Source organism: Excalfactoria chinensis, unplaced genomic scaffold, assembly GCF_039878825.1.
Source record: "Excalfactoria chinensis isolate bCotChi1 unplaced genomic scaffold, bCotChi1.hap2 Scaffold_85, whole genome shotgun sequence".
NCBI classification, from domain to species: domain Eukaryota; kingdom Metazoa; phylum Chordata; class Aves; order Galliformes; family Phasianidae; genus Excalfactoria; species Excalfactoria chinensis.
Window position 1 is genome coordinate 1,553,506 of NW_027315717.1, and position 20,671 is coordinate 1,574,176.

Sequence of the window (20,671 nt, forward strand, 5' to 3'; positions counted from 1 at the left end):
AGTTTAATGCTGTGCCACAAACCGTATATTCTGGTACATGTGACCGTCCGTATCAGATACCCATGACCTCCCTGACTCCAGCCCTGGTGCACGCAGGCACCACCTACCCAATATCCAACAGGGGGAAGCACAGCTCAGCCCAAAGCGGGATGAACTTTCCAGCCATGTCTTCATGCCAAAGCGGTGCAGATAGCACAGGGAGTGCAAAGGGGAGGAGGAGAGCAACAGTGTGTGATGGTGTCACTAGCAAAGAGTGAGGGGTGGGAGGAGGAGGGATGAGGGGAGGGTATTGGGTAATCAGCAGGGGGGACACTTCTGCACCCAGAGGAGCTGAATCGGGACACAGACCCCTCACCCACCCCATCCCCAAGCAGGGCCCAGAGCACACTGCAAACAGGCTGAGCACAGAGCAGTGCATCACTGTGGGGCTTTATTTCATTGCAAGAGGTGCAGGCAGAGTGCTGCTGTCAGCATAGGAAACAGAAGCATATGAGAGAGGTTGTGAGGATGGGGCTGTATCCATCACTGACCCCAAATTCTCATGTGGCCAGACGGCCCCTTGCAGGCTGAAGCACAGCACTCAGATGGTGGGGTTGCTGCCTGTATCTCCTGAGTTCCCAAAATCTGAGAAGCAAAGGGAGAGGGAGGGACGCCCAGCCACCAAGCAGGTAGCGTGGAGCTCCCAACAACAACAATAAAAGGTGGTGGGGTGGGGAAATAAACCAGAAGAGGGCTGGAGTGCAGCTGAACAATCATATTTATTTGGGTGTGGGGTACAGTGTGGGGGGTTATGGAGCCAGAGGGGGCACAGCAGGGACACGAGAGCGTGGGGAAGGAAGGGTGAGAGGAGGGATATAAAGAGGGCAAGTTTGTGGGTGAGGATTGTAAAGGCAGCAGGATGGGGAAGGGGAGGGGAAGTGCTGCAGGACATCCAGTTGATTAGGGATAAGCAGGGACAGCTGAGAGGAGCACCAAGGAGAACACATTCCAGCTCTCAGGATGGCATTGGGAGAAACAAGATCTGATCCAGGATGGGGAGCAGGCAGCCATCAGCATGGGGTCACAGAGGGGAGATGATGAGGAATAGGGAGGGGGGGGTGGATCACAAGGGGGCAGAGAGCAGCAGGGGGAGGGGAAGAAGAGAGAGCAGTGGGTCCTCAGTACACTGAGCAGCCAAACCAGGCAAAGGTCCCCTCAGCCACCCCATCCCCAAGCCCAGCACAGAGCAGGATGCAGGCAGGCTGAGCACAGAACAGCCCAACACTTTATTTCTCAGGAAGCCATGCAGGGAACACATAACAGCATAGGAAGCAGATGGAGATGTGAGAGGTTGATCAGACGGGGCTGTGTCCATCACTGATCCCAAATGCTCATGTGGCCAATTGGCCCCTTGCAGGCTGAAGCACAGCACTCAGATGGTGGGGTTGCTCCCTGTGCGGAAGAGAAGAGATGGTGTCCTATAGGGCCGTGTTCACATCCCAACCCTCTGCTCCCCACAGAGGCCCAGCCCAGCCCTGGTGCAGCAACACAAGGAGCACAGGGACCCCTCCCAACTCCCAGCCACACACCACACCTGTGCTTGAGTTGCTGGATGCACCATCCTGGCCTGTAAGAGAAGAAGAGCCATGAGCCCCAGCCCTGTGCTCACTGTGGGGCATGGAGCAGCCCCGAGCACCAGGAAGGGGAACCCTGGGAGAAAGTGGGGACCCCAACGCTGCCCTGGCACCAGGCAGAGGTGGGGGACAGCGCTGCCATCATCACTCACTGGGAGCCACGTTGTAGCCTTTCTCCTTCTTCCCTGCAGACAGAGAGATGCATCAGCACAGCTTCACATCACAGCCAGGTTGGGGGTACCCAAGGGAGACCCAGACCCTCCTACAGCCCCCACTGTCCTCCTACAGACCTCCACATTTACCTGCATGGCGTCTGTAGATGAGGAATCCAACGCCAGCCACGATGGCAATGACCACAATGGCAACGACCACCCCCACCACGATGGGCACCACGTTGGACTGTGGCCGCTCTGGGAGAAGGCAGGGCCGTCAGCAGGGGAAGGGGCAGCCCGCAGCCCCCCAGCCCCACATCCCCTCACTCACCCCACGAGTAGAGGCCGGGCTGGGGCAGGCTGGCGTGCTCCACGCGGCACTGGTACTTGTCCCCGTCTCCCGGCAGCGTGTCGATGGTGACCCAGGTGTGGTAGGTGCCGTCGCTGTTGGGCACGATGCCCCCCGAGTGGGTGTCCTGGCCCAGCACCGCGCCGTCCTTCACCCAGCTGACGGCGATGGGCCGCGGGTAGAAGCCGTGAGCGCGGCAGGACAAGGTCAGGATCCCGTCGGCCTCCTTCCCCCACACTCGCACCTCGGGTTGCTCTGAAGGTGGGCGGCAGTGAGGGCCGGGCTGAGCTCCCCACGCTGAGCCCCCAACCCACCTCCAGCCTCACATCACAGCCCCCCCCTCACCTGTCATCCCCAGCTCTGCTTTCCCGTGCTCCAAGTATTTCCACAGCCACTGCACACAGCTTTCCTCCAGGTAATGTTTCCGACTCTCAGCATAACCACCTTCCTCCCACTTCCTCTTGGTGGGAACTGCCTCTGGAACCACTGCAGTGAATGTCATCGTGTCTTTGTCGAAGGCAATGAAGTCTCTCCCATCATAGGCAACCTGATGATACCCCCGAGTGGTGCCGTCCTCGAGGATGTCACAGCCATACATCTGTTGCAGCGTGTGAGACCCTGAAACACAGCCAGGCAGGGGGTCAGGGGCTCCTCTGGCTCAGGATGTCCCACTGTAGTGGGGATGGGGTTGGGGTCCCCCCGGGTCGCAGCACCCCGAGCTCGGTGGGGCTGTGACGGGCAGCCCTGGGACGGTGCCGCCGGGCAGGACCAGCCCTGCGGGGTGCAGGCGACACTGCGCCATGGAGCCCCATCCCACAGCACGGAGCCGCGGTGCCGGCCGTGCTCACCGCCGCTCTGGTTGTATTGTTCCTGCAGCATGTCCAGGCTCACAAGCCCATTCTGCTCATTGCTCTGTGCGATCCGGGTGTTCCTCTCCCAGTACTCGGGATCCACAGCTCCAGCTGCCTTCATCCACTCGGTGCGGGGCACGAACCTCCGTGTGGTGCTGTCGTAGTGCACGAAGATTTCGCCGTCTACGTACCGCACAGACACGAACCAGGGCAGCCCAGGGCCGGGATCCATCATTGCGGTAGTGAAGTACCGCAGGGTATGGAGCTCTGCGGGGCCGGAGCGCAGCGGGGCCGTGAGCCGCGGGTGGGGGTGACTTGCGGACTCAAACTCTATAATCCAGGGACTGGTTATAAAGCAGGTATGTTTATTCCAGCGTTGCGCAGCGCCGGGTGCAAGGGGGATAGCTCCTCCAAACTTGCACACCGTAAGGAGAAAAGTGTGTTACAGATATAGGTCAAGCTAATACATAATCAATAGTCCCCTCCCCAGTTTGATTACATATTCATTACATTCCCTATGGCCCCATTCCCTTGCAACCCCATTCCCCCATTCCCCCTGACCCCATTCCCTGCGACCCTTGTTGTTGTTGTGGGATGACATTCTTCTTCTGTTTTCTTCTTGCTGTTATCTGCTGTTATTGTTCTCCCATGTCAGCGTCGTCTTGCCCGGGGTATCTAATCCTTCTTCTTGTCAGAGGTCTCCGGACAATTCCTTCTTATCTTTATTGCCCTCTTCTCTGCTTTTCTTTTGACTAAGTGTCTGTAATTCCCCCTTTCTCTGTCCTCCCTTAACATAAACTATCTATCTGTAACTACCCTTTGCCTTAGTGAGGCCCCTTTTCCCTTTCTGTAGCAAAACGTTCCCCTTTCAGCTACTATGGAGTCCTTCTTCACTATTCAGGGGTCCCACGGGCACAGCCCCGGGGTGGGGTTACGGGGACGGAGGGGTCCCGGTCCGGCCGCACTCACCGCCCGCCGCCCCGCACACGGCGCACAGCAGCAGCCCCAGCATCCCGCACAGCCACAGCGCTTCGCCAATGGTGAAACGGGAGCGTGCGTGACGTCACCGGGCGCCAGGCAGAATGCGCTCCCGCAGATTTGAAGTGAAACCGAAACCCATATGGAGACACCACCCTGATCCCAAAAGCCCACGGAGACACCAAGAGAGGCTGCAGAGTGTCTTTAATGGCAGCACCACGGCTCAGGGTCGGGGATGGGGACACGCAGGGACAGCTGGTGACAGAAGGTGTCCATCAGATGCTGCCTGCGGGGACGTGGGGTGGGAGATGGGGTCACTCAGCCCTCACTGATGGCAGTGGGGACAGGGTCAGGTTGGGGACGCTGTTACCTGAAGGGCAGTTGTGACCAGGAAGCGGGGTGTAACCTGTTGGGGAAATAGGAGGGGGGTGAGTGGGGTTCTTATCCCATATTGATGCACAGAGACCCCATAGATCCACAGGGACACATAGAGACCAATAGAGGGAGATACAGAAATCCCACACCGACCCATAGAAATCATCAAAGACAACAGAGGGACCCATAAAGATCCATAGAGAAAAGAAAGATCCACAACAAGCCATAGAGACCCATAGGAACCCCACAGAGACCCCCTTAGAGGTCCATGCAGTCCTTCAGTGTCCCTCCCAAGCACCCACCTGGGCAGGGGGTTGGGCTCACCAGTAGTATCCATAGGGATACAGAGGGACCATTAGAGGGATACGTAGAGACCCCACACCGATACATAGGAACTCATAGAGACCCTGAAGGGACCCATAAGAGTCAATACCCTGATCTCTAAGGTCCCTTCCAACTCGCACAATACTATGATGATGATGATGATACAGAAAAGAAAGCTCCACAACAACCCATAGAATCCCATAGGAACCCCACCCAGGGAGGCTGAGTGGTGACCAGCTGTACACACAGCCATAACTGAACTGCCAGCCTCACCTGGCTGTGCTGCTGAGCATGCTGGGCTGCCTGGCCCTGCTCTCAACAGCACCTTGTCAGCTCTGGGAGTCTGGGACCAAGGAGACCACATCCCAGCTCATAGGGATGGAATTGGGATAACCAGGATGGGGAGCAGGCAGCCATCAGCATGGAGTAACAGATGGGATGTGATGAGGGATAGGAGTGACACATGGGGGCAGAGTGCAGCAGGCAGAAGGGAATGGAAGAGAGCAGCTGGTCCTCAGCACCCGGAGCAGCCAAACCAGGCCAAGGTCCTCTCACCCACCCCATCCCCAAGCACAGCACAGAGCAGAATGCAGGTGGGCTGAGCACAGAACAGCCCAACACTTTATTTCGCAAGAAGCCATGCAGGGAACACATAACAGCATAGGAAGCAGAGGAATATGTGAGAGGTGGAGAGGTCGGGGCAGTGTCCATCACTGATCCCAAGTGCTAGTGTGGCCAGCTGGCCCCTTGCAGGCTGTAGCACAGCACTCAGATGGTGGGGTTGCTCCCTGTGTGGAAGAGAAGAGATGGTATCCAATATTATTTACAATCAGCGCAATGACTGATATCTCCTCCGATGACAACGACTGCCTGAGGGCCCCTCAATGGCATCACATGTCACAGCAGTAGGAGGGGAGTAATGCAGCTGTGGCATGCAGCTCCCGCTTCTCACACTGCTGCTGCATCACTGCTGATAACTGCAAGGCAGGGCTGCACCCCTCCATCCCCCATCGTTGGTGCCACATTTGGTCCAAAGTACCAGAAGAATTCTGCTCCATCACACCCCCATATTTGTCATGAAGTTGCTTGAAAGGATTCAAGTCAAAAACAAAAGCAGACACAAACCAAACTCAAGAGCTGGCAGAGCTCCTGGATCCGTTAGAAAAGCATCACCCTGGGGTATCCAACCACAAAGAAAAGGTTTTTATTGTGTTTTTATACTATATAGTATAAGACTACGCAGTTCAACTGTCAATCATCTCATCAAGTTCAAGAAGGAGCTCATCCACATCCTTCCCTGGGTCCAAGCCAATTTCTGCTTCCAGGTTCCCTCCTGAGATTTCCCCCATGAACTTTTCCAAGTCATCTTCTACAGATAAGGGGGTCTTCCCAGCCCCAGTGGAGCTCAGCTGCTGCACTTTGGCCACCGACTGGAAAGAAGCTGAACTCGAGTCCTCCGACTGCTCCACAGAGTCTGCTTGGCTTCCCAGCTGCAGTGCCAGGCTTGGGAGAACAAGGAGGAGAACAATCAGCACACAACATCTCTTAACTGGAGGTACTTATTATTCCTGTGTTGGATTTGGGCATTCTTGAGCCCAACCCCCTGATCCTTCCCACACACCAAAGAGTTTCTGGCTGACGGCAAGACAAAGTGCTGAAGCAAAAGAAGTTGTGCTCCTCACCTGCTGGGGGGTTTCTCTGTGCCAGGCTTGGTGAGCAGGCTGACCTCCGGCAGGGCTGGAGCAGCAGCCTGGCAAGAAGGAAGACAAAGTCAAGGATTCCTCAGGAGATCCTTCCTCTGCAGCGCTTCTCCTTCAGCACTGCTGAGCCTGAACCCAACACGGGGGGCCAAGGGGCTCCTGAAGGACGTCAACAACCACGGGAAGGCTGCAGAGCACCTCAGCTCTTTGCAACAACGCAGCAGGAATGGACCAATCCCTTCACGCCACACAGGAATCCCAGGGCTGCAGAGCATTGTGCACACACTGCCATTCAGCCAGCATCCTGCACACAGCCACTGCTTTGCAAGGAAACCTGCACAACCTTTCAGTTCTCCACCCTTTCTGCAGCACTTGCATCTCAGGCTGAGCCTGACCAGGACAGCACTGACGCTTCCTCCCCTCCTTACCAAAGCTGCTTTTTTAGCTGGAGGCTCCTCATCTTCAGTGCTACTCAGAGGCTTCCCAGCTGCCACAGCAGAGCGAGAGATCTCAGCAGCCTTCCGCTTCCGTGCTCGCTTCCTGGGGGTGCTGGCTTTGCCATCCCAAGGCTTCACACACACCTGGCACTTGGCTACAGGAAGAAGAGACAGCTGCTACCATTGTGCCTCCAGAGGACAAGGGAAGCAGCCCTACAGCAGGAGAAAGCAATACACGGTCCCTTTAGACTTTTACCTTGGACTGGTTCTTCAGCAGCAGATGGCACAGCAGCCGGCACAGCAGCCACGTCCTCCTTCAGCTTCTCTGCTTCTCTCAGTTGCAGCTTCTCCTTTCTTGTCCCCTCGAGGCTCTTGGCTTGAGCCTTAGAATTTGGTGTGCTCTGATCCGAGGGCTAAAAAGAAACACAGCAAGTGCAAACTAAGAACAAACACCAGGGAGAGTGTATGAAGGAAACACTGGAACACTGTTTCAAACGTGTGCAATTAACAAAGGGGACTCACCTCTGCGGGTGCAGAGACAGCTTTGGGAGAAGCCCTGCTCTGTTCCACAGTCTCTTCCTCTTCTCTTCCAGGTGCTTTCAAACAAGGAAAAAGAAAATCCCTTGGTCAACAGCAAGCAGATCAAGAAACCTGAGTGCCCGTGTTTCCTCCATCTGCTTCTTTCCTCCCATTCAATAACAAAGCACAGAGAGAGGAGACAGCAGCAGTCCAGACATGACCCAAGCATTTGGTAAGCAAGAGCCCAGGCAGTTGGAAGCCAACTCCATTTGCTTGACAGGGGCAGCACTTGAGCAGAGCAGACAGTAAAGCAGCTGGTTACCTGCTGGCTTTGTGATGCGCAGCAACTTCCTCCCTGCTGGGGCAGGCCCGGGCTGTGCTGCTGCTGCTGGCACCTTTTCCCCGCTCTGCTGCATCCGCAGGGCTTTCTCCTGCTTGATTTCTTCCAAGCTTTTCATACGCACTTCTTCCAATGCCTTGATTGGACGCGCTGGCTCTTCCAGTTTCACTTGGCCAGGCACAGATGGATGCACAATTCTCCGCTTCTTGCGCTCACCCTCAGCTCTCTTCTCAGGCAGCAGCTCTTCTCCTTTTGGCTTCTCTTCTTCCAGCCCTTTGTGTTTCCTTTCAGCCAGGGCTTCCCACAAGGTTTGCATGGGAACTGCAGGGGAAGGCCTCAGCCTGGAGCTGGGATCCTCCACCTTACAGCACCCTTCTGCCTGGGGGGCAGCTGGGCTTTCTCCTCGCTGATGAGCTCTCTCAAGACGGATCTCTTCCAGAGTTTTCACGTGGATCTCCCCTGCTGGCTTGGCACCCTTCTCTGTCAGCAGCAAGAAAGGAGAAGCGCAAGGATGTCATACCTGCTTATCATCTGTCTGAGCACTAGTACGGCCCTGTCTCTCCTTCAGAGACTTCACGCCTTCAACCACAGAGCAGAACAAAGCAGGGATGCTGCATCAATGCCAGCTCTGTGCTCCCGTTTCCAAACGGGGCAGGAAAAAGAAGTTCAGATCCCAGGGATGAAGAGCTCAGCAAGCACGCAAAGAGAACGCTGCCAGGAAAGAAGAAGCAGAAAGCCTAGAGAATCTGTGCAGCAAACACAGACGACCATTTACCTCTCCTTGCTGCTCTGCCAACCTCGATCCTCTTCCCCAGCCTTTCTGCAAGGCTGCGCTTCAGCGGAAGGCCGCTGACATCAGCTACAGAGAGAAAACAACAACATTCCTCAGCTCATTTCTTGGGAGAAAGGTTTCTACAACAGTCAACCACAAACTTGGTTTCTTCCAAGGGGATGTTCTCAGATTCACCGTTCAGCTGCTACACTTGTGTGCCACTTGGAGTCATCACAGACCCACCACACGCTTTCCTCCCTCCTCCTTCAGCACTGCCCTCCCATTGACGTGCAGGCAGCCAAACAACAGCTCACAAGCAGCCCTTACCTACAGAGGATTTCCGTTTTCCAGGTTTCTCAGCAGGATTCAATCGAACCACGAGCTCCTGCCCTAAAACAAAGGAAAACAAAGGGCTTCTATGACAGAAACCAGCAGCCAACAGAATGACGGTCCTGTCAGCTCATTGCCCACCCAATTAAAAACATACACCCAAAAGACACCACTTGGACAGCAGCACCAGCAGACTAACATGGCCCAACTAACATGGCCCAACTACCTTGACTGTTACTGATCCCTTCCACTTAGGAGCCACCAAATGCAAACAAAGGTACTCAGCATTACCCTGCTTTGCAGACAGCGTCACAGTTCTGACCACTGTCCGCACCTTCTCCTCTGGCACAGGAACAGTCCGAGATTGGAGCGGATGAGCAGGAACTCCTGAAGGCCCTTCTGATCCAAGGGAACAAACAGACAGTGTTTACAACCAGGAAAAGAAAAGCCACTGCCAACAACAAAAACCAACCTGACAGAACCGTCACAAAGACCAAAGCGCATTTGTTACTCATCGCTGTCCAAGATGCAACAACCACTGCACGTCCATAAGAGAGGTGACTAATTGGCCTCCAATTTGCTCTTGCAGTTCCCATCTAGAAGAGCAGCTGTCTGGATCTCAAACACCACGTTGCATGCTGAAGGAGCTCGATACCCCCAGCTAAAAATCCAAGTCTATCTCTCATGTAGCTCCCAGCCACCAGCAACTGCTGCTCCAAAACCAGCAGTGCAAGATCAAGGTTCCCTTCTGTGAACGGCTCTATTCCCCAACACAGTGCCAGCTATCTGGCTCTGATCAGAAGGATCACAAAGTAGGGCACATGAACTCACCGCTTGGTTGTTTTCTTTTGTCCTTTAGTTTCTTCCCTTTGATTCCTTCAGGTGTTTTGATTCCAGCATTCAAAGTGTCATCTGGGAACACAGAGCAGTGAATGAGACTGAGGGACAGAGGCACACGCTGAGGACCACAGCTCTGCAAACTGCCTCCTGCTCAGAAGCAGCCATAAGAAACCCTGTCAGCAACCCTACGTTCTGTTGTGTTTGTGCAATGAATTGCTTTGGAGTGAATTGGCAAGTCCTTCTGATTCATCCTGGAATACCTTGTTTGGTATCAGCATTCGATTTCCCAGTGGAAATGATCTGCAATCCATCCTGCTTTTCTTCAGCTGGTTGCTGGACAGCTGGTTTTGTTTCTTCTCCCTTCTCAGCAAGCTGGTCTGGAGAGGGAAAGAAACAATCAGCCTCTTCAGTTACGCAGTAGGAATTCAATCACATTTCCCACCTTTATGCAGCTCATAGAATGACACTTCAGCCCACAGTTCATATTCTTAAGGACAAACCTAGTGATTACAGATGGGTTCCTTATTTCAACAGCCGTACTTACCTGGTAAACCCACAGAAGCAGTCTAAGATTCCAACCATAAGATCAAAAGCCACAATCAAGATCCAAAGCAGCAGCAACCACACTCACCATCAGCATCGCCATCTGCAGCATTGATTCCAGCTGCAGGATGTGTAGGGCTGGGGACATTCTCGGAGTTGTCCCCTTCCATCACTGCCCTCAACTGTGGAGAGGGATTGGACTGCACGGAAAGCTTGCTCTGCTGCAGTGTTGGCTGAGCTGCCCTCAGATCGTCACCTGCAGACTCTGCTGGACTTGGCAGCGCAGCTACAGGAAGGAAAGGATCATCAGGAATGGAAAACTTGCATCCTAAGTGAATTATCAGAAGCACCCAAAGTTCAGCTGGGCACCCATCTATCAGCTCACCATGAACGTTCCCTGGCACTCTTGACCACACTACACCCACCTGTGAGCAATAGAGTTCATCTTTCGTCCCTAACCAAGACCAACTCACTTTGGCTGGGTGGTAAGAAAAGCCCATTGAGGTGCCGTCCCTTGGTGTGATGAAAGGCACAGTTGGATTTCTGGCAGCCTCCTGGCTGGTTCTCCCAGTAGCAGGGAATCTCACTGCGTTTTTTCTGAGGACGGAAAGGAAGAAAAGCTGCTGGTCATGCGGACCTCAGATTTGCAAAGGGAGACTGAGCTGCAGATGATGCCAGTGAGCAGACTGCCACAAAGCAGCACTCCAACACCACTCTGAAGCGTGCGCAGGCTGGGAGCACCGCGCTCACTCAGCTTTCCTAGCATGCTGTGGGTGAGGACACCAGTTGAGAAGGGCTTCAACTAACACAGCTTGCAGAATGCCTGTCTGATGCATGTGCTTCTTTAGCAGCTGTGGAGAGAACACTGTTGGGATCTACTACAGGAATGTCCTGCTCTGATTTACCAATGCCATTGAGCTCTCTTCCCTCTGCTTCCTCCCAGCCCCCTCTTCACAATAGGAACCATCCTCCTTTCAAAGCAAATGGAACCTAATCTGCACAAGCCCATTCAGCCCAGCTGAAGCAATGAGAAGTGGGTTTGGTGATGAACTCTGAGCAGCCAACACTCACCTGGATCTTCATGTGCCTGAACCTGCAGACCTTCCTGAAGCAGCGGCCCTCCTTCCACAGCGTGCAGATGGTTTCATTGCCCAAAGCAGCTTCACAGTGCCGGAAGCGACACTTGTCTCCCTGGAACCCAATGGAAACACAGAGAGGAAAATGCAATAGTACAACCTGAGAACTGGCCGTGCTTTGAGCTCATTTGTAGCCAGTTGCCCTATTGCGCAATGCAATGAGTTATTCAGTTTGCCCAAGATCAGTGATGCTTCTACCTATTGCACCCCATCCTCTAAACTGAAGGACTGAAAGAAATGAAGGAAAGAACCCAAGCAGACCTTGTTACAAGTGGAATAGAAGTAGAAATAGCAATCCTCTCCGTTCTTCGACATGCTGGACGAGCTCCCAGAAGCAGTTCTGCTCTCGGGGATCTCTGTGCAGCTCTTCCTCTGCTCTCTCAAAGAGCTGGCTCGTGCTTCCTTGCACTGAGCGTCTTCTACTGCCTTGATCAGCGAAATCTTCTGTTGAGAAGGAACCCTGAGCAAAACAGCAACAAGCAGAAAAGAATGAGGAATGCCCACCCATCTTCCCAGCTTTCTCCTGTTCGTTCCATCAGTCTCTCAGGAGCAGTTGTTTCCAAACATTTCCCTCCTCAGCACTGGTCAAACTAGAGGAACATCAGCCTGACTCAGCACGGAGCCCCTGGGGGTGCACGGCTGCAAGGCCTCCAATGGAGCCCCTCCAACTGGATGGCAAAGTTTCCTTCCCTCCTCCAATCCCGATAGAAATGCTGCCTTGTTACCTTTAGTACCTTCCCATCAGATTCCTCTCTGGCACATTCCTATGCTCCTAACAACCTCAGTGCTGCCCAGCACAGACGCCGGGCACCAACACGGCTCTGGACTCTGCACCGTGGAACACCCACCCAGCTCAGCACTTCTGTTCTGCTCACAATGGGAAGGGTTCTGGAATCGGGAGCATCAAGTGCACTAGAAATACCTCACGTCCCTCCGTTCCTTACGAGCCCTTCCCTTTGGAAACAAGAGAACCCCAGACACATCTGTTAGCACAGCAGCCCAAATGCTAACCAGAAACCAAGCACGGAGCCCTGAGAGCTACAGCCCTTGGCACCTGGCAGTGCCATGAAGGGTTGGAAAGGCAGCGCCCCATTGTGCTGAGGGCCAAGAGCCGGTTCAAACAAAAGCATTTGTCCACATTTCTGACATGAAGGCTGTCGCCTCCTGATCCGGCCACAAGTCAAGGCTGCCGAGTGCAATACCGTGCCTTCGTACATGGGGAACAGACGGGACTCACACACAGTGTGTAACGCCGAAAGGACCAGTTTAATGCTGTGCCACAAACCGTATATTCTGGTACATGTGACCGCCCGTATCAGATACCCATGACCTCCCTGACTCCAGCCCTGGTGCACGCAGGCACCACCTACCCAATATCCAACAGGGGGAAGCACAGCTCAGCCCAAAGCGGGATGAACTTTCCAGCCATGTCTTCATGCCAAAGCGGTGCAGATAGCACAGGGAGTGCAAAGGGGAGGAGGAGAGCAACAGTGTGTGATGGTGTCACTAGCAAAGAGTGAGGGGTGGGAGGAGGAGGGATGAGGGGAGGGTATTGGGTAATCAGCAGGGGGGACACTTCTGCACCCAGAGGAGCTGAATCGGTACACAGACCCCTCACCCACCCCATCCCCAAGCAGGGCCCAGAGCACACTGCAAACAGGCTGAGCACAGAGCAGTGCATCACTGTGGGGCTTTATTTCATTGCAAGAGGTGCAGGCAGAGTGCTGCTGTCAGCATAGGAAACAAAAGCATATGAGAGAGGTTGTGAGGATGGGGCTGTATCCATCACTGACCCCAAATTCTCATGTGGCCAGACGGCCCCTTGCAGGCTGAAGCACAGCACTCAGATGGTGGGGTTGCTGCCTGTATCTCCTGAGTTCCCAAAATCTGAGAAGCAAAGGGAGAGGGAGGGACGCCCAGCCACCAAGCAGGTAGCGTGGAGCTCCCAACAACAACAATAAAAGGTGGTGGGGTGGGGAAATAAACCAGAAGAGGGCTGGAGTGCAGCTGAACAATCATATTTATTTGGGTGTGGGGTACAATGTGGGGGGTTATGGAGCCAGAGGGGGCACAGCAGGGACACGAGAGCGTGGGGAAGGGTGAGAGGAGGGATATAAAGAGGGCAAGTTTGTGGGTGAGGATTGTAAAGGCAGCAGGATGGGGAAGGGGAGGGGAAGTGCTGCAGGACATCCAGTTGATTAGGGATAAGCAGGGACAGCTGAGAGGAGCACCAAGGAGAACACATTCCAGCTCTCAGGGATGGCATTGGGAGAAACAAGATCTGATCCAGGATGGGGAGCAGGCAGCCATCAGCATGGGGTCACAGAGGGGAGATGATGAGGAATGGGGAGGGGGGGGGGGATCACAAGGGGGCAGAGAGCAGCAGGGGGAGGGGAAGAAGAGAGAGCAGTGGGTCCTCAGTACACTGAGCAGCCAAACCAGGCCAATGTCCCCTCAGCCACCCCATCCCCAAGCACAGCACAGAGCAGGATGCAGGCAGGCTGAGCACAGAACAACCCAACACTTTATTTCTCAGGAAGCCATGCAGGGAACACATAACAGCATAGGAAGCAGATAGAGATGTGAGAGGTTGATCAGACGGGGCTGTGTCCATCACTGATCCCAAATGCTCATGTGGCCAGTTGGCCCCTTGCAGGCTGAAGCACAGCACTCAGATGGTGGGGTTGCTCCCTGTGCAGAAGAGAAGAGATGGTGTCCTTTAGGGCCATGTTCACATCCCAACCCTCTGCTCCCCACAGAGGCCCAGCCCAGCTCTGGTGCAGCACTACAGTGAGCACAGGGATCCCTCCCAACTCCCAGCCCCACACCGCACCTGTGCTTGAGTTGCTGGATCCACCATCCTGGCCTGTAAGAGAAGAAGAGCCATGAGCCCCAGCCCTGTGCTCACTGTGGGGCATGGAGCAGCCCCGAGCACCAGGAAGGGGAACCCTGGGAGAAAGTGGGGACCCCAACGCTGCCCTGGCACCGGGCAGAGGTGGGGGACAGCGCTGCCCTCATCACTCACTGGGAGCCATGTTGTAGCCTTTCTCCTTCTTCCCTGCAGACAGAGAGATGCATCAGCACAGGTTCACATCACAGTCAGGCTGGGGGCTACTGAGGGAGCCTCAAATCACCCAACAGCCCCCACTGTCATCCTACAGCCCTCCACTTTTACCTGCATGCTGTCTGTAGATAAAGAGTCCAACACCAGCCACGATGACTCCCATTGACTCCCATTGACTCCCATTGACTCCCATTGACCCTCATTGGCTCCCATTGACTCCCATTGACTCCCATTGACCCCCATTGACTCCCATTGACTCCCATTGACCCCCATTGACTCCCATTGACTCCCATTGACCCCCATTGACTCCCATTGACCCTCATTGGCTCCCATTGACTCCCATTGACTCTCATTGACTCCCATTGACCCCCATTGACTCCCATTGACTCCCACTGACGTCCATTGACTCCCATTGACCCCCATTGACTCCCATTGACCCCCATTGACTCCCATTGACTCCCACTGACTTGTAAATTCTCCTGGCTCAAATTGCATGTCATAGATTAACCTAAAATCTACCTGCACCCATGACAGGGGGGCAGTCAGCCCGCAGGCCGCTGGCCCAGAAGGAGAAAAAAACAGGGAAAAAGGAAATAAATACAGCGGCAACAATCTAATCTTTTAGGCAGGTCCTCCATCCTCTCTCCACTCACATCCTCATTGATTTCCAGTGCCTGAACCCTATTGCTAGTATATTCTGCAACCTATTGCTAGATCGCAAGTGCAATCGTTTGGTACAAGACCTGAGGGCAAGTAATAGAATTGTTGAGTGGATACACTCAGTGGTGGCAAATCCATGCACCTCATTAACCCAGTTAAGGAATGAACAGGTGGAGTTTACCTTCTGGATTTGAAGCATGTCTCTTCTGCCTGGTTTGGCCAATCTGGGGAGAAGAGACTCAGTGAACCAGCACAGTGTTACCCAGGGCTGTGAGAACAGCTTAATGATTGTTGAGAACTGGTCAACTCGTGAGCCTGTGACCTGGGATCCTCCAGCCCAGGGTGGAACTTAATTGCAGCAGGTGGATGCCACAGCAACAAAAGAGAGCGGTGCAATGGTCTGTGAGTCTGCTGAGTTTCTTGGTTGACGGAAAGCACAAATAACTCAACAGCAAGTGACATATTTGGGAGATTACAGCTGGACTTTGAACCTTAAGGATCGCCAGGAAAGAAGCCATCCGACAAACCCCTGAGCCGCACATTGCCAAGGAACTCCATACATTCCCAGGAATGACAGGATGGTGCTGACTGTGGATGCACAGCCATGGACTGGTCGTAAAGCTCCAAACAGCTTGATGAAGTGAGTAAGGGACGGTCAGGGTGTCTGAGGGCGGTGGCTGCACTGGTGCTCAATATTCAAGAAGCCCGTAAATCTACATTGGGCCAAATGATCCCAGTTTTAATACCTCATACAGTGTTTACTGTATTGGAGGCACAAGGGGGACATTGGCTCTCACCCCAAAGATCCCTGAAATACCAGGCCCATCCTGATAGAGCAGGATGCTGCTCTATTCTCCTGCAGAAGCCCGTGGCTTGGATGGGTACACTCTCGGCTGGGTAAGGAGCTGGCTGGAGGGCCGGGCCCAGAGAGTGGTGGTAAATGGAGTTAAATCCAGATGGAGACCAGTCATGAGTGGTGTCCCCCAGGGGTCAGTGCTGGGGCCTGTCCTCTTCAATATCTTTATTGATGACCTGGATGAGGGCATTGAGTGCTCCCTCAGTAAGTTCGCAGATGACACTAAACTGGCTGGGAGTGTGGATCTGCCTGGGGGTAGCGAGGCCCTACAGAGGGATCTGGACAGGCTGGAGAGCTGGGCTGAAGCCAATAGGATGAGGTTCAACAAGACCAAATGCCGGGTCCTGCACTTCGGCCACAACAACCCCAGGCAGCGCTATAGGCTTGGGGCGGAGTGGCTGGAGGACTGTGTGGAGGAAACGGACCTGGGGGAACTGATTGATGCTCGGCTGAACATGAGCCCACAGTGTGCCCAGGTGGCCAGGAGGGCCAACAGCATCCTGGTGTGTATCAAGAATGGTGTGGTGAGCAGGACTAAGGAAGTCATCCTGCCCCTGTACTCGGCACTGGTGAGGCCTCACCTCGAGTACTGTGTTCAGTTCTGGGCCCCTCACTGCAAGAAAAACATTGAGGCCCTGGAACGTGTTCAGAGGAGGGCTACGAAGCTGGTGAGGGGTCTGGAGCACAGACCGTATGAGGAGAGGCTGAAGGAGCTGGGATTGTTCAGCCTGGAGAAGAGGAGGCTCGGGGGAAACCTTATAGCTCTCTGTAACTTCCTGAAGGGAGGTTGTGGTGAGCTGGGGGTCGGCCTCTTCTCTCGTGTAGACAGTGATAGAACTAGAGGGAATGGCTTCAAGCTGCGCCAGGGGAGGTTCAGGCTGGACATTAGGAAGTATTTCTTCTTGGAAAGGGTAGTCAGGCACTGGAATGGCTGCCCAGGGAGGTGGTAGAGTCACCGACCATGGGGGTGTTCAAGAAACGTTTGGATGTTGCGTTGAGGAATACGGTTTAGCTGGGAAGTATTGGTGATGGTTGGACTGGATGATCTTCTGGGTCTTTTCCAACCTGAAAAATTCTGTGATTCTGTGATTCTGTGATAATGTAGAAATAATTGTGACTAATATTGTCAGCCCAGTATCTTTCCTTAGCGGAACACCTGGAGAACCAGTATCTCCTGACTGCTTTGAAACAACTGGAGTTGCACATTTCAGACGGTCAGTCAGACCTGAAGGACAAACCCCTAGAAGATGTAGAAGTTCCTGGTGGGTTCTATGGGTCCTAAGAGGGTCCTGATGGGTCCTATGGGGGTCCTGTGTTCTCCTAAGGCGGTCCTGATGGGTCCTATGGGGGTGCTATAAGGGTCCTGATGGGACCTATGGGGGTCCTGTGTTCTCCTAAGGCGGTCCTGATGGGTCCTATGGGAGACCTGCGTACTTCTATGGGGGTCCTGGTGGGTCCTGAGGGGTCCAAAGTGGGTTCTGGGTTCTCCTAAGGGGGTCCTGGCGAGTCCTGATGGGTCCTATGGGGGTCCTGGGTTCTCCTAAGGCGGTCCTGATGGGTCCTATGGGAGACCTGCGTACTTCTATGGGGGTCCTGGTGGGTCCTGAGGGGTCCAAAGTGGGTTCTGGGTTCTCCTAAGGGGGTCCTGGCGAGTCCTGATGGGTCCTATGAGGGTCCTGGGTTCTCCTAAGGCGGTCCTGATGGGTCCTATGGGAGACCTGCGTACTTCTATGGGGGTCCTGGTGGGTCCTGAGGGGTCCAAAGTGGGTTCTGACAGCTGCAGTTCTGTGAGGCAAGGAGACTGTAAGGCAGTTTATGCAGTAACTGCTACTGACCAGGATCCAAGGACTATTAGCACCAACATCATCTTTGAAATCTGCAGTTCTCCCATTTCAAGCTGGGGACTGGATCCTGATCCAGACGGGGAAGGAGACAAAGCTGCAGCCTGACTGGGAAGGACCGTTCCAAGTACTTCTAATGACTGAAACAGCTGCGAGGATGCCGAGAAAGGATGGACTCATACACACTGGTAAAGGCACCCACCAGCCCTGAGGCGTGGGAACTGCTGCCACAGATAAACCTTTAAAAGAGAAGAATTAGAAGGAAATCATGACAAGTTTTTCCATATGCATATATATATATTGTACTATTATTTTAACTAACCTTTAACTTCTCCTCAGATAGGTGAATAAATTGTATATGTAAGTGGGAGAGTACTATAACCTCTATTGAACTAATGCTCACAAAAGTTTTTCCATGTTTTAACGAGGAGTTTTTACTGCTGTACCCATTCGTTATCCTGATAATTATCTGGAAAATGTAAAATTTGACAGTAATGCAGGGACCAACTGATAGTTTTGATGTGAACGAGGGACTCTTGTAGTGTATGGAATGATGTATGGTGGACAGCTGCCTATTGAGGCTGGACATATACACACCTTGAAAATACCCAGAATCACAGAATGACCCGGGTTGGAAGGGACCTCGAGGATCATGGAGTTCCAACCCCCCTGCCTGGCAGGGCCACCAACATACGCCTTTACTAGATCAGGTTGCCCAGAGCCCCATCCAACCTGGCCTTGAACACCTCCAAGGACGGGGCATCCACAACCTCCCTGGGCAGCCTGTTCCAGGGCCTAACCACTCTCCTAGTAAAGAACTTCCCCCTAACATCCAACCTAAATCTTCCCTCTTTTAACTTAAAACCATTTCCCCTAGTCCTGCTATTATCAGCCCTTTCGAAGAGTTTGCTCCCCTCCTGGGAGTGAGTTCCCTTCAGGTATTGAAAGGCTGCAATGAGGTCACCCCGCAACCTTCTCTTCTCCAGGCTGAACAAACCCAACTCCCTCAGCCTGTCCTCATAGGGGAGGTGCTCCAGCCCCCTGATCATCTTCGTGGCCCTCCTCTGGACCCTTTGCAACAGCTCTATGTCTTTCTTGTACTGAGGGCTCCACACCTGGACACAGTACTCCAGATGGGGCCTCACAAGAGCAGAGTAGAGAGGGACAATCACCTCCCTATCCCTGCTGACCACCCCTCTCCTGATGGAGCCCAGGATCCCATTTGCCTTCCGGGCCGCCAGAGCGCACTGCTGGCTCATGTTGAGTCTCTCGTCCATCAGGACCCCCAGGTCTTTCTCTGCCGAGCTGCTCTCAAGGACAACTCCTCCCAGCCTGTACAGGTGCCTGGGGTTCTTCTGGCCCAAGTACAAAACCTTGCACTTTGCTGTGTTGAACCTCATTAGGTTCACCCGAGCCCAGCTTTCCAGCCTGTCGAGGTCCCTCTGGATGGCATCCCTTCCTTCCATCGTATCAACTGTGCCACTCAGCTTGGTGTCGTCAGCAAACTTGCTGAGGTTGCACTCCATTCCCTCATCGATGTCATTAATAAAGATGTTAAAAGAGCATCGGTCAGAACATCCAGGATAGGGAAGAGCTTTAAAAGGGGTAGAAAATCTTCCTAAAAACCCTTCAGTTAGGGCAGTTCAGGAGATAAAAGAAACACTGGAAATTGAAACAAGATATGGGGACATTAATGCCTGGGTAGAATGGATTAAGTGTACTGTCCGGATTCTCAACTATAGCAATTGCTTTGCTTGTGCCCATAGCTCATGTGTTGCCCTTTCTGCTGGGGTGGACCAAGGACCCCAAGAGAATGCGATGCATGATTGCCCTGTACCAAGACTATAGACTTGATCGATGGGCCAAGGTTAATGGAATGAGTTTCAACAGGGCCAAGTGTCGGGTCCTGCATTTTGGTCATAACAACCCCAGGCAACCCTACAGGCTTGGGGAGGTGTGGCTGGAAAGCTCCCAGACGTAAAGGGACCTTGGTGTGCTGATGGACAGTCGGCTGAATATGAGCCAGCAGTGTGCCCAGCTGGCCAAGAGGGCCAATGGCATCCTGGCTTGGGTCAGGAATGGTGTGGTGAGCAGGACTAAGGAAGTCATCCTGCCCCTGTACTCGGCATTGGTGAGGCCTCACCTCGAGTACTGTGTCCAGTTTTGGGCACCTCAGCACAAGAAGGACATGGAGGTACTGGAGCAGGTACAGAGAAGGGCAACGAGGCTCGTGAAGGGCTTGGAGAATCAGCCCTATGAGGAGAGGCTAAGGAAGCTGGGGCTGTTTAGTCTGAGGAAGAGGAGGCTGAGGGGAGACCTTATTGCCGTCTGCCAGTACCTGAAAGGTTCTTACAGTGAGTGGGGCAGGTCTCTTCTCACTAGTGACAAGTGACAGGACGAGGGGAAATGGCCTCAAGTTGCGACAGGGCAAGTTCAGGTTGGATATTAGAAAGAACTTCTTTACAGAAAGGGTGGTTAGGGACTGGAATGGGATACACATGGTTAGGGACTGGAATGGGATAGACATGGTTAGGGACTGGAATGGGATACACGTGGTTAGGGACTGGAATGGGATACACATGGTTAGGGACTGGAATGGGATACACATGGTTAGGTAATGGAATGGGATACACATGTTAGGGACTGGAATGGGATACACGTGGTTAGGGACTGGAATGGGATACACACGGTTAGGGACTGGAATGGGATACACATGGTTAGGGACTGGAATGGGATACACATGGTTAGGGACTGGAATGGGATACACGTGGTTAGGGACTGGAATGGGATACACATGGTTAGGGACTGGAATGGGATAGACATGGTTAGGGACTGGAATGGGATACACATGGTTAGGGACTGGAATGGGATACACATGGTTAGGGACTGGAATGGGCTCCCCAAGGAGGTGGTTGAATCACCATCCCTGATGTGTTTAAGAGCCGTTTGGATGTGGTGCTCAGGGATATGATTTAGCAGAGGGTTGTTGTT

General features: G+C 53.6%; 2 protein-coding genes across 4 annotated transcripts; both read right to left on the reverse strand.

Moving 5' to 3' along the window:
• Positions 1-735: 735 nt before the first annotated feature.
• LOC140265429 (class I histocompatibility antigen, F10 alpha chain-like) lies at positions 736-14,734 on the reverse strand. Of its 3 annotated transcripts, XM_072361352.1 has the most exons (7): positions 2,963-3,485; positions 2,460-2,732; positions 2,097-2,369; positions 1,916-2,023; positions 1,766-1,798; positions 1,574-1,606; positions 736-1,431 (listed from the first exon to the last, which is right to left on the reverse strand). In XM_072361352.1, exons 1-7 carry the CDS (start codon positions 3,198-3,200, stop codon positions 1,412-1,414), a joined length of 978 nt encoding a protein of 325 aa, XP_072217453.1. In that variant the 5' UTR covers positions 3,201-3,485; the 3' UTR covers positions 736-1,411. The 3 variants fall into 3 exon arrangements, 1 of the variants encoding a protein (XP_072217453.1); XR_011906257.1 differs by lacking the exons at positions 1,766-1,798; positions 1,916-2,023; positions 2,097-2,369; positions 2,460-2,732; positions 2,963-3,485 and adding an exon at positions 14,285-14,734 and having other exon boundaries at positions 845-1,431; XR_011906256.1 differs by lacking the exons at positions 736-1,431; positions 1,574-1,606; positions 1,766-1,798; ... (2 more) ...; positions 2,460-2,732; positions 2,963-3,485 and adding exons at positions 13,639-13,950; positions 14,093-14,125; positions 14,285-14,734.
• LOC140265428 (zinc finger CCCH domain-containing protein 11A-like) lies at positions 5,887-11,695 on the reverse strand. The gene is made up of 15 exons (XM_072361351.1): positions 11,521-11,695; positions 11,195-11,314; positions 10,597-10,720; positions 10,206-10,409; positions 9,841-9,957; positions 9,572-9,652; positions 9,032-9,139; positions 8,738-8,800; positions 8,414-8,497; positions 7,621-8,118; positions 7,302-7,375; positions 7,036-7,192; positions 6,771-6,934; positions 6,325-6,392; positions 5,887-6,145 (listed from the first exon to the last, which is right to left on the reverse strand). Exons 1-15 carry the CDS (start codon positions 11,572-11,574, stop codon positions 5,887-5,889), a joined length of 2,175 nt encoding a protein of 724 aa, XP_072217452.1. The 5' UTR covers positions 11,575-11,695.
• Positions 14,735-20,671: the final 5,937 nt, after the last annotated feature.

Coding starts and splice junctions, on each gene's coding strand:
- LOC140265429 (XM_072361352.1), bottom strand. CDS start 3,200: ATGATGGATCCCGGCCCTGGGCTGCCCTGGTTCGTGTCTGTGCGGTAC. Junction 2,733..2,962: donor ACAATACAACCAGAGCGGCG/GTGAGCACGGCC, acceptor GCTGTGTTTCAG/GGTCTCACACGCTGCAACAG. Junction 1,432..1,573: donor ATCCAGCAACTCAAGCACAG/GTGTGGTGTGTG, acceptor TCTTCCGCACAG/GGAGCAACCCCACCATCTGA.
- LOC140265428 (XM_072361351.1), bottom strand. CDS start 11,574: ATGTCGAAGAACGGAGAGGATTGCTATTTCTACTTCTATTCCACTTGT. Junction 8,498..8,737: donor AAAACGGAAATCCTCTGTAG/GTAAGGGCTGCT, acceptor TTCTCTCTGTAG/CTGATGTCAGCGGCCTTCCG. Junction 7,193..7,301: donor CTGTCTCTGCACCCGCAGAG/GTGAGTCCCCTT, acceptor GTTTCTTTTTAG/CCCTCGGATCAGAGCACACC.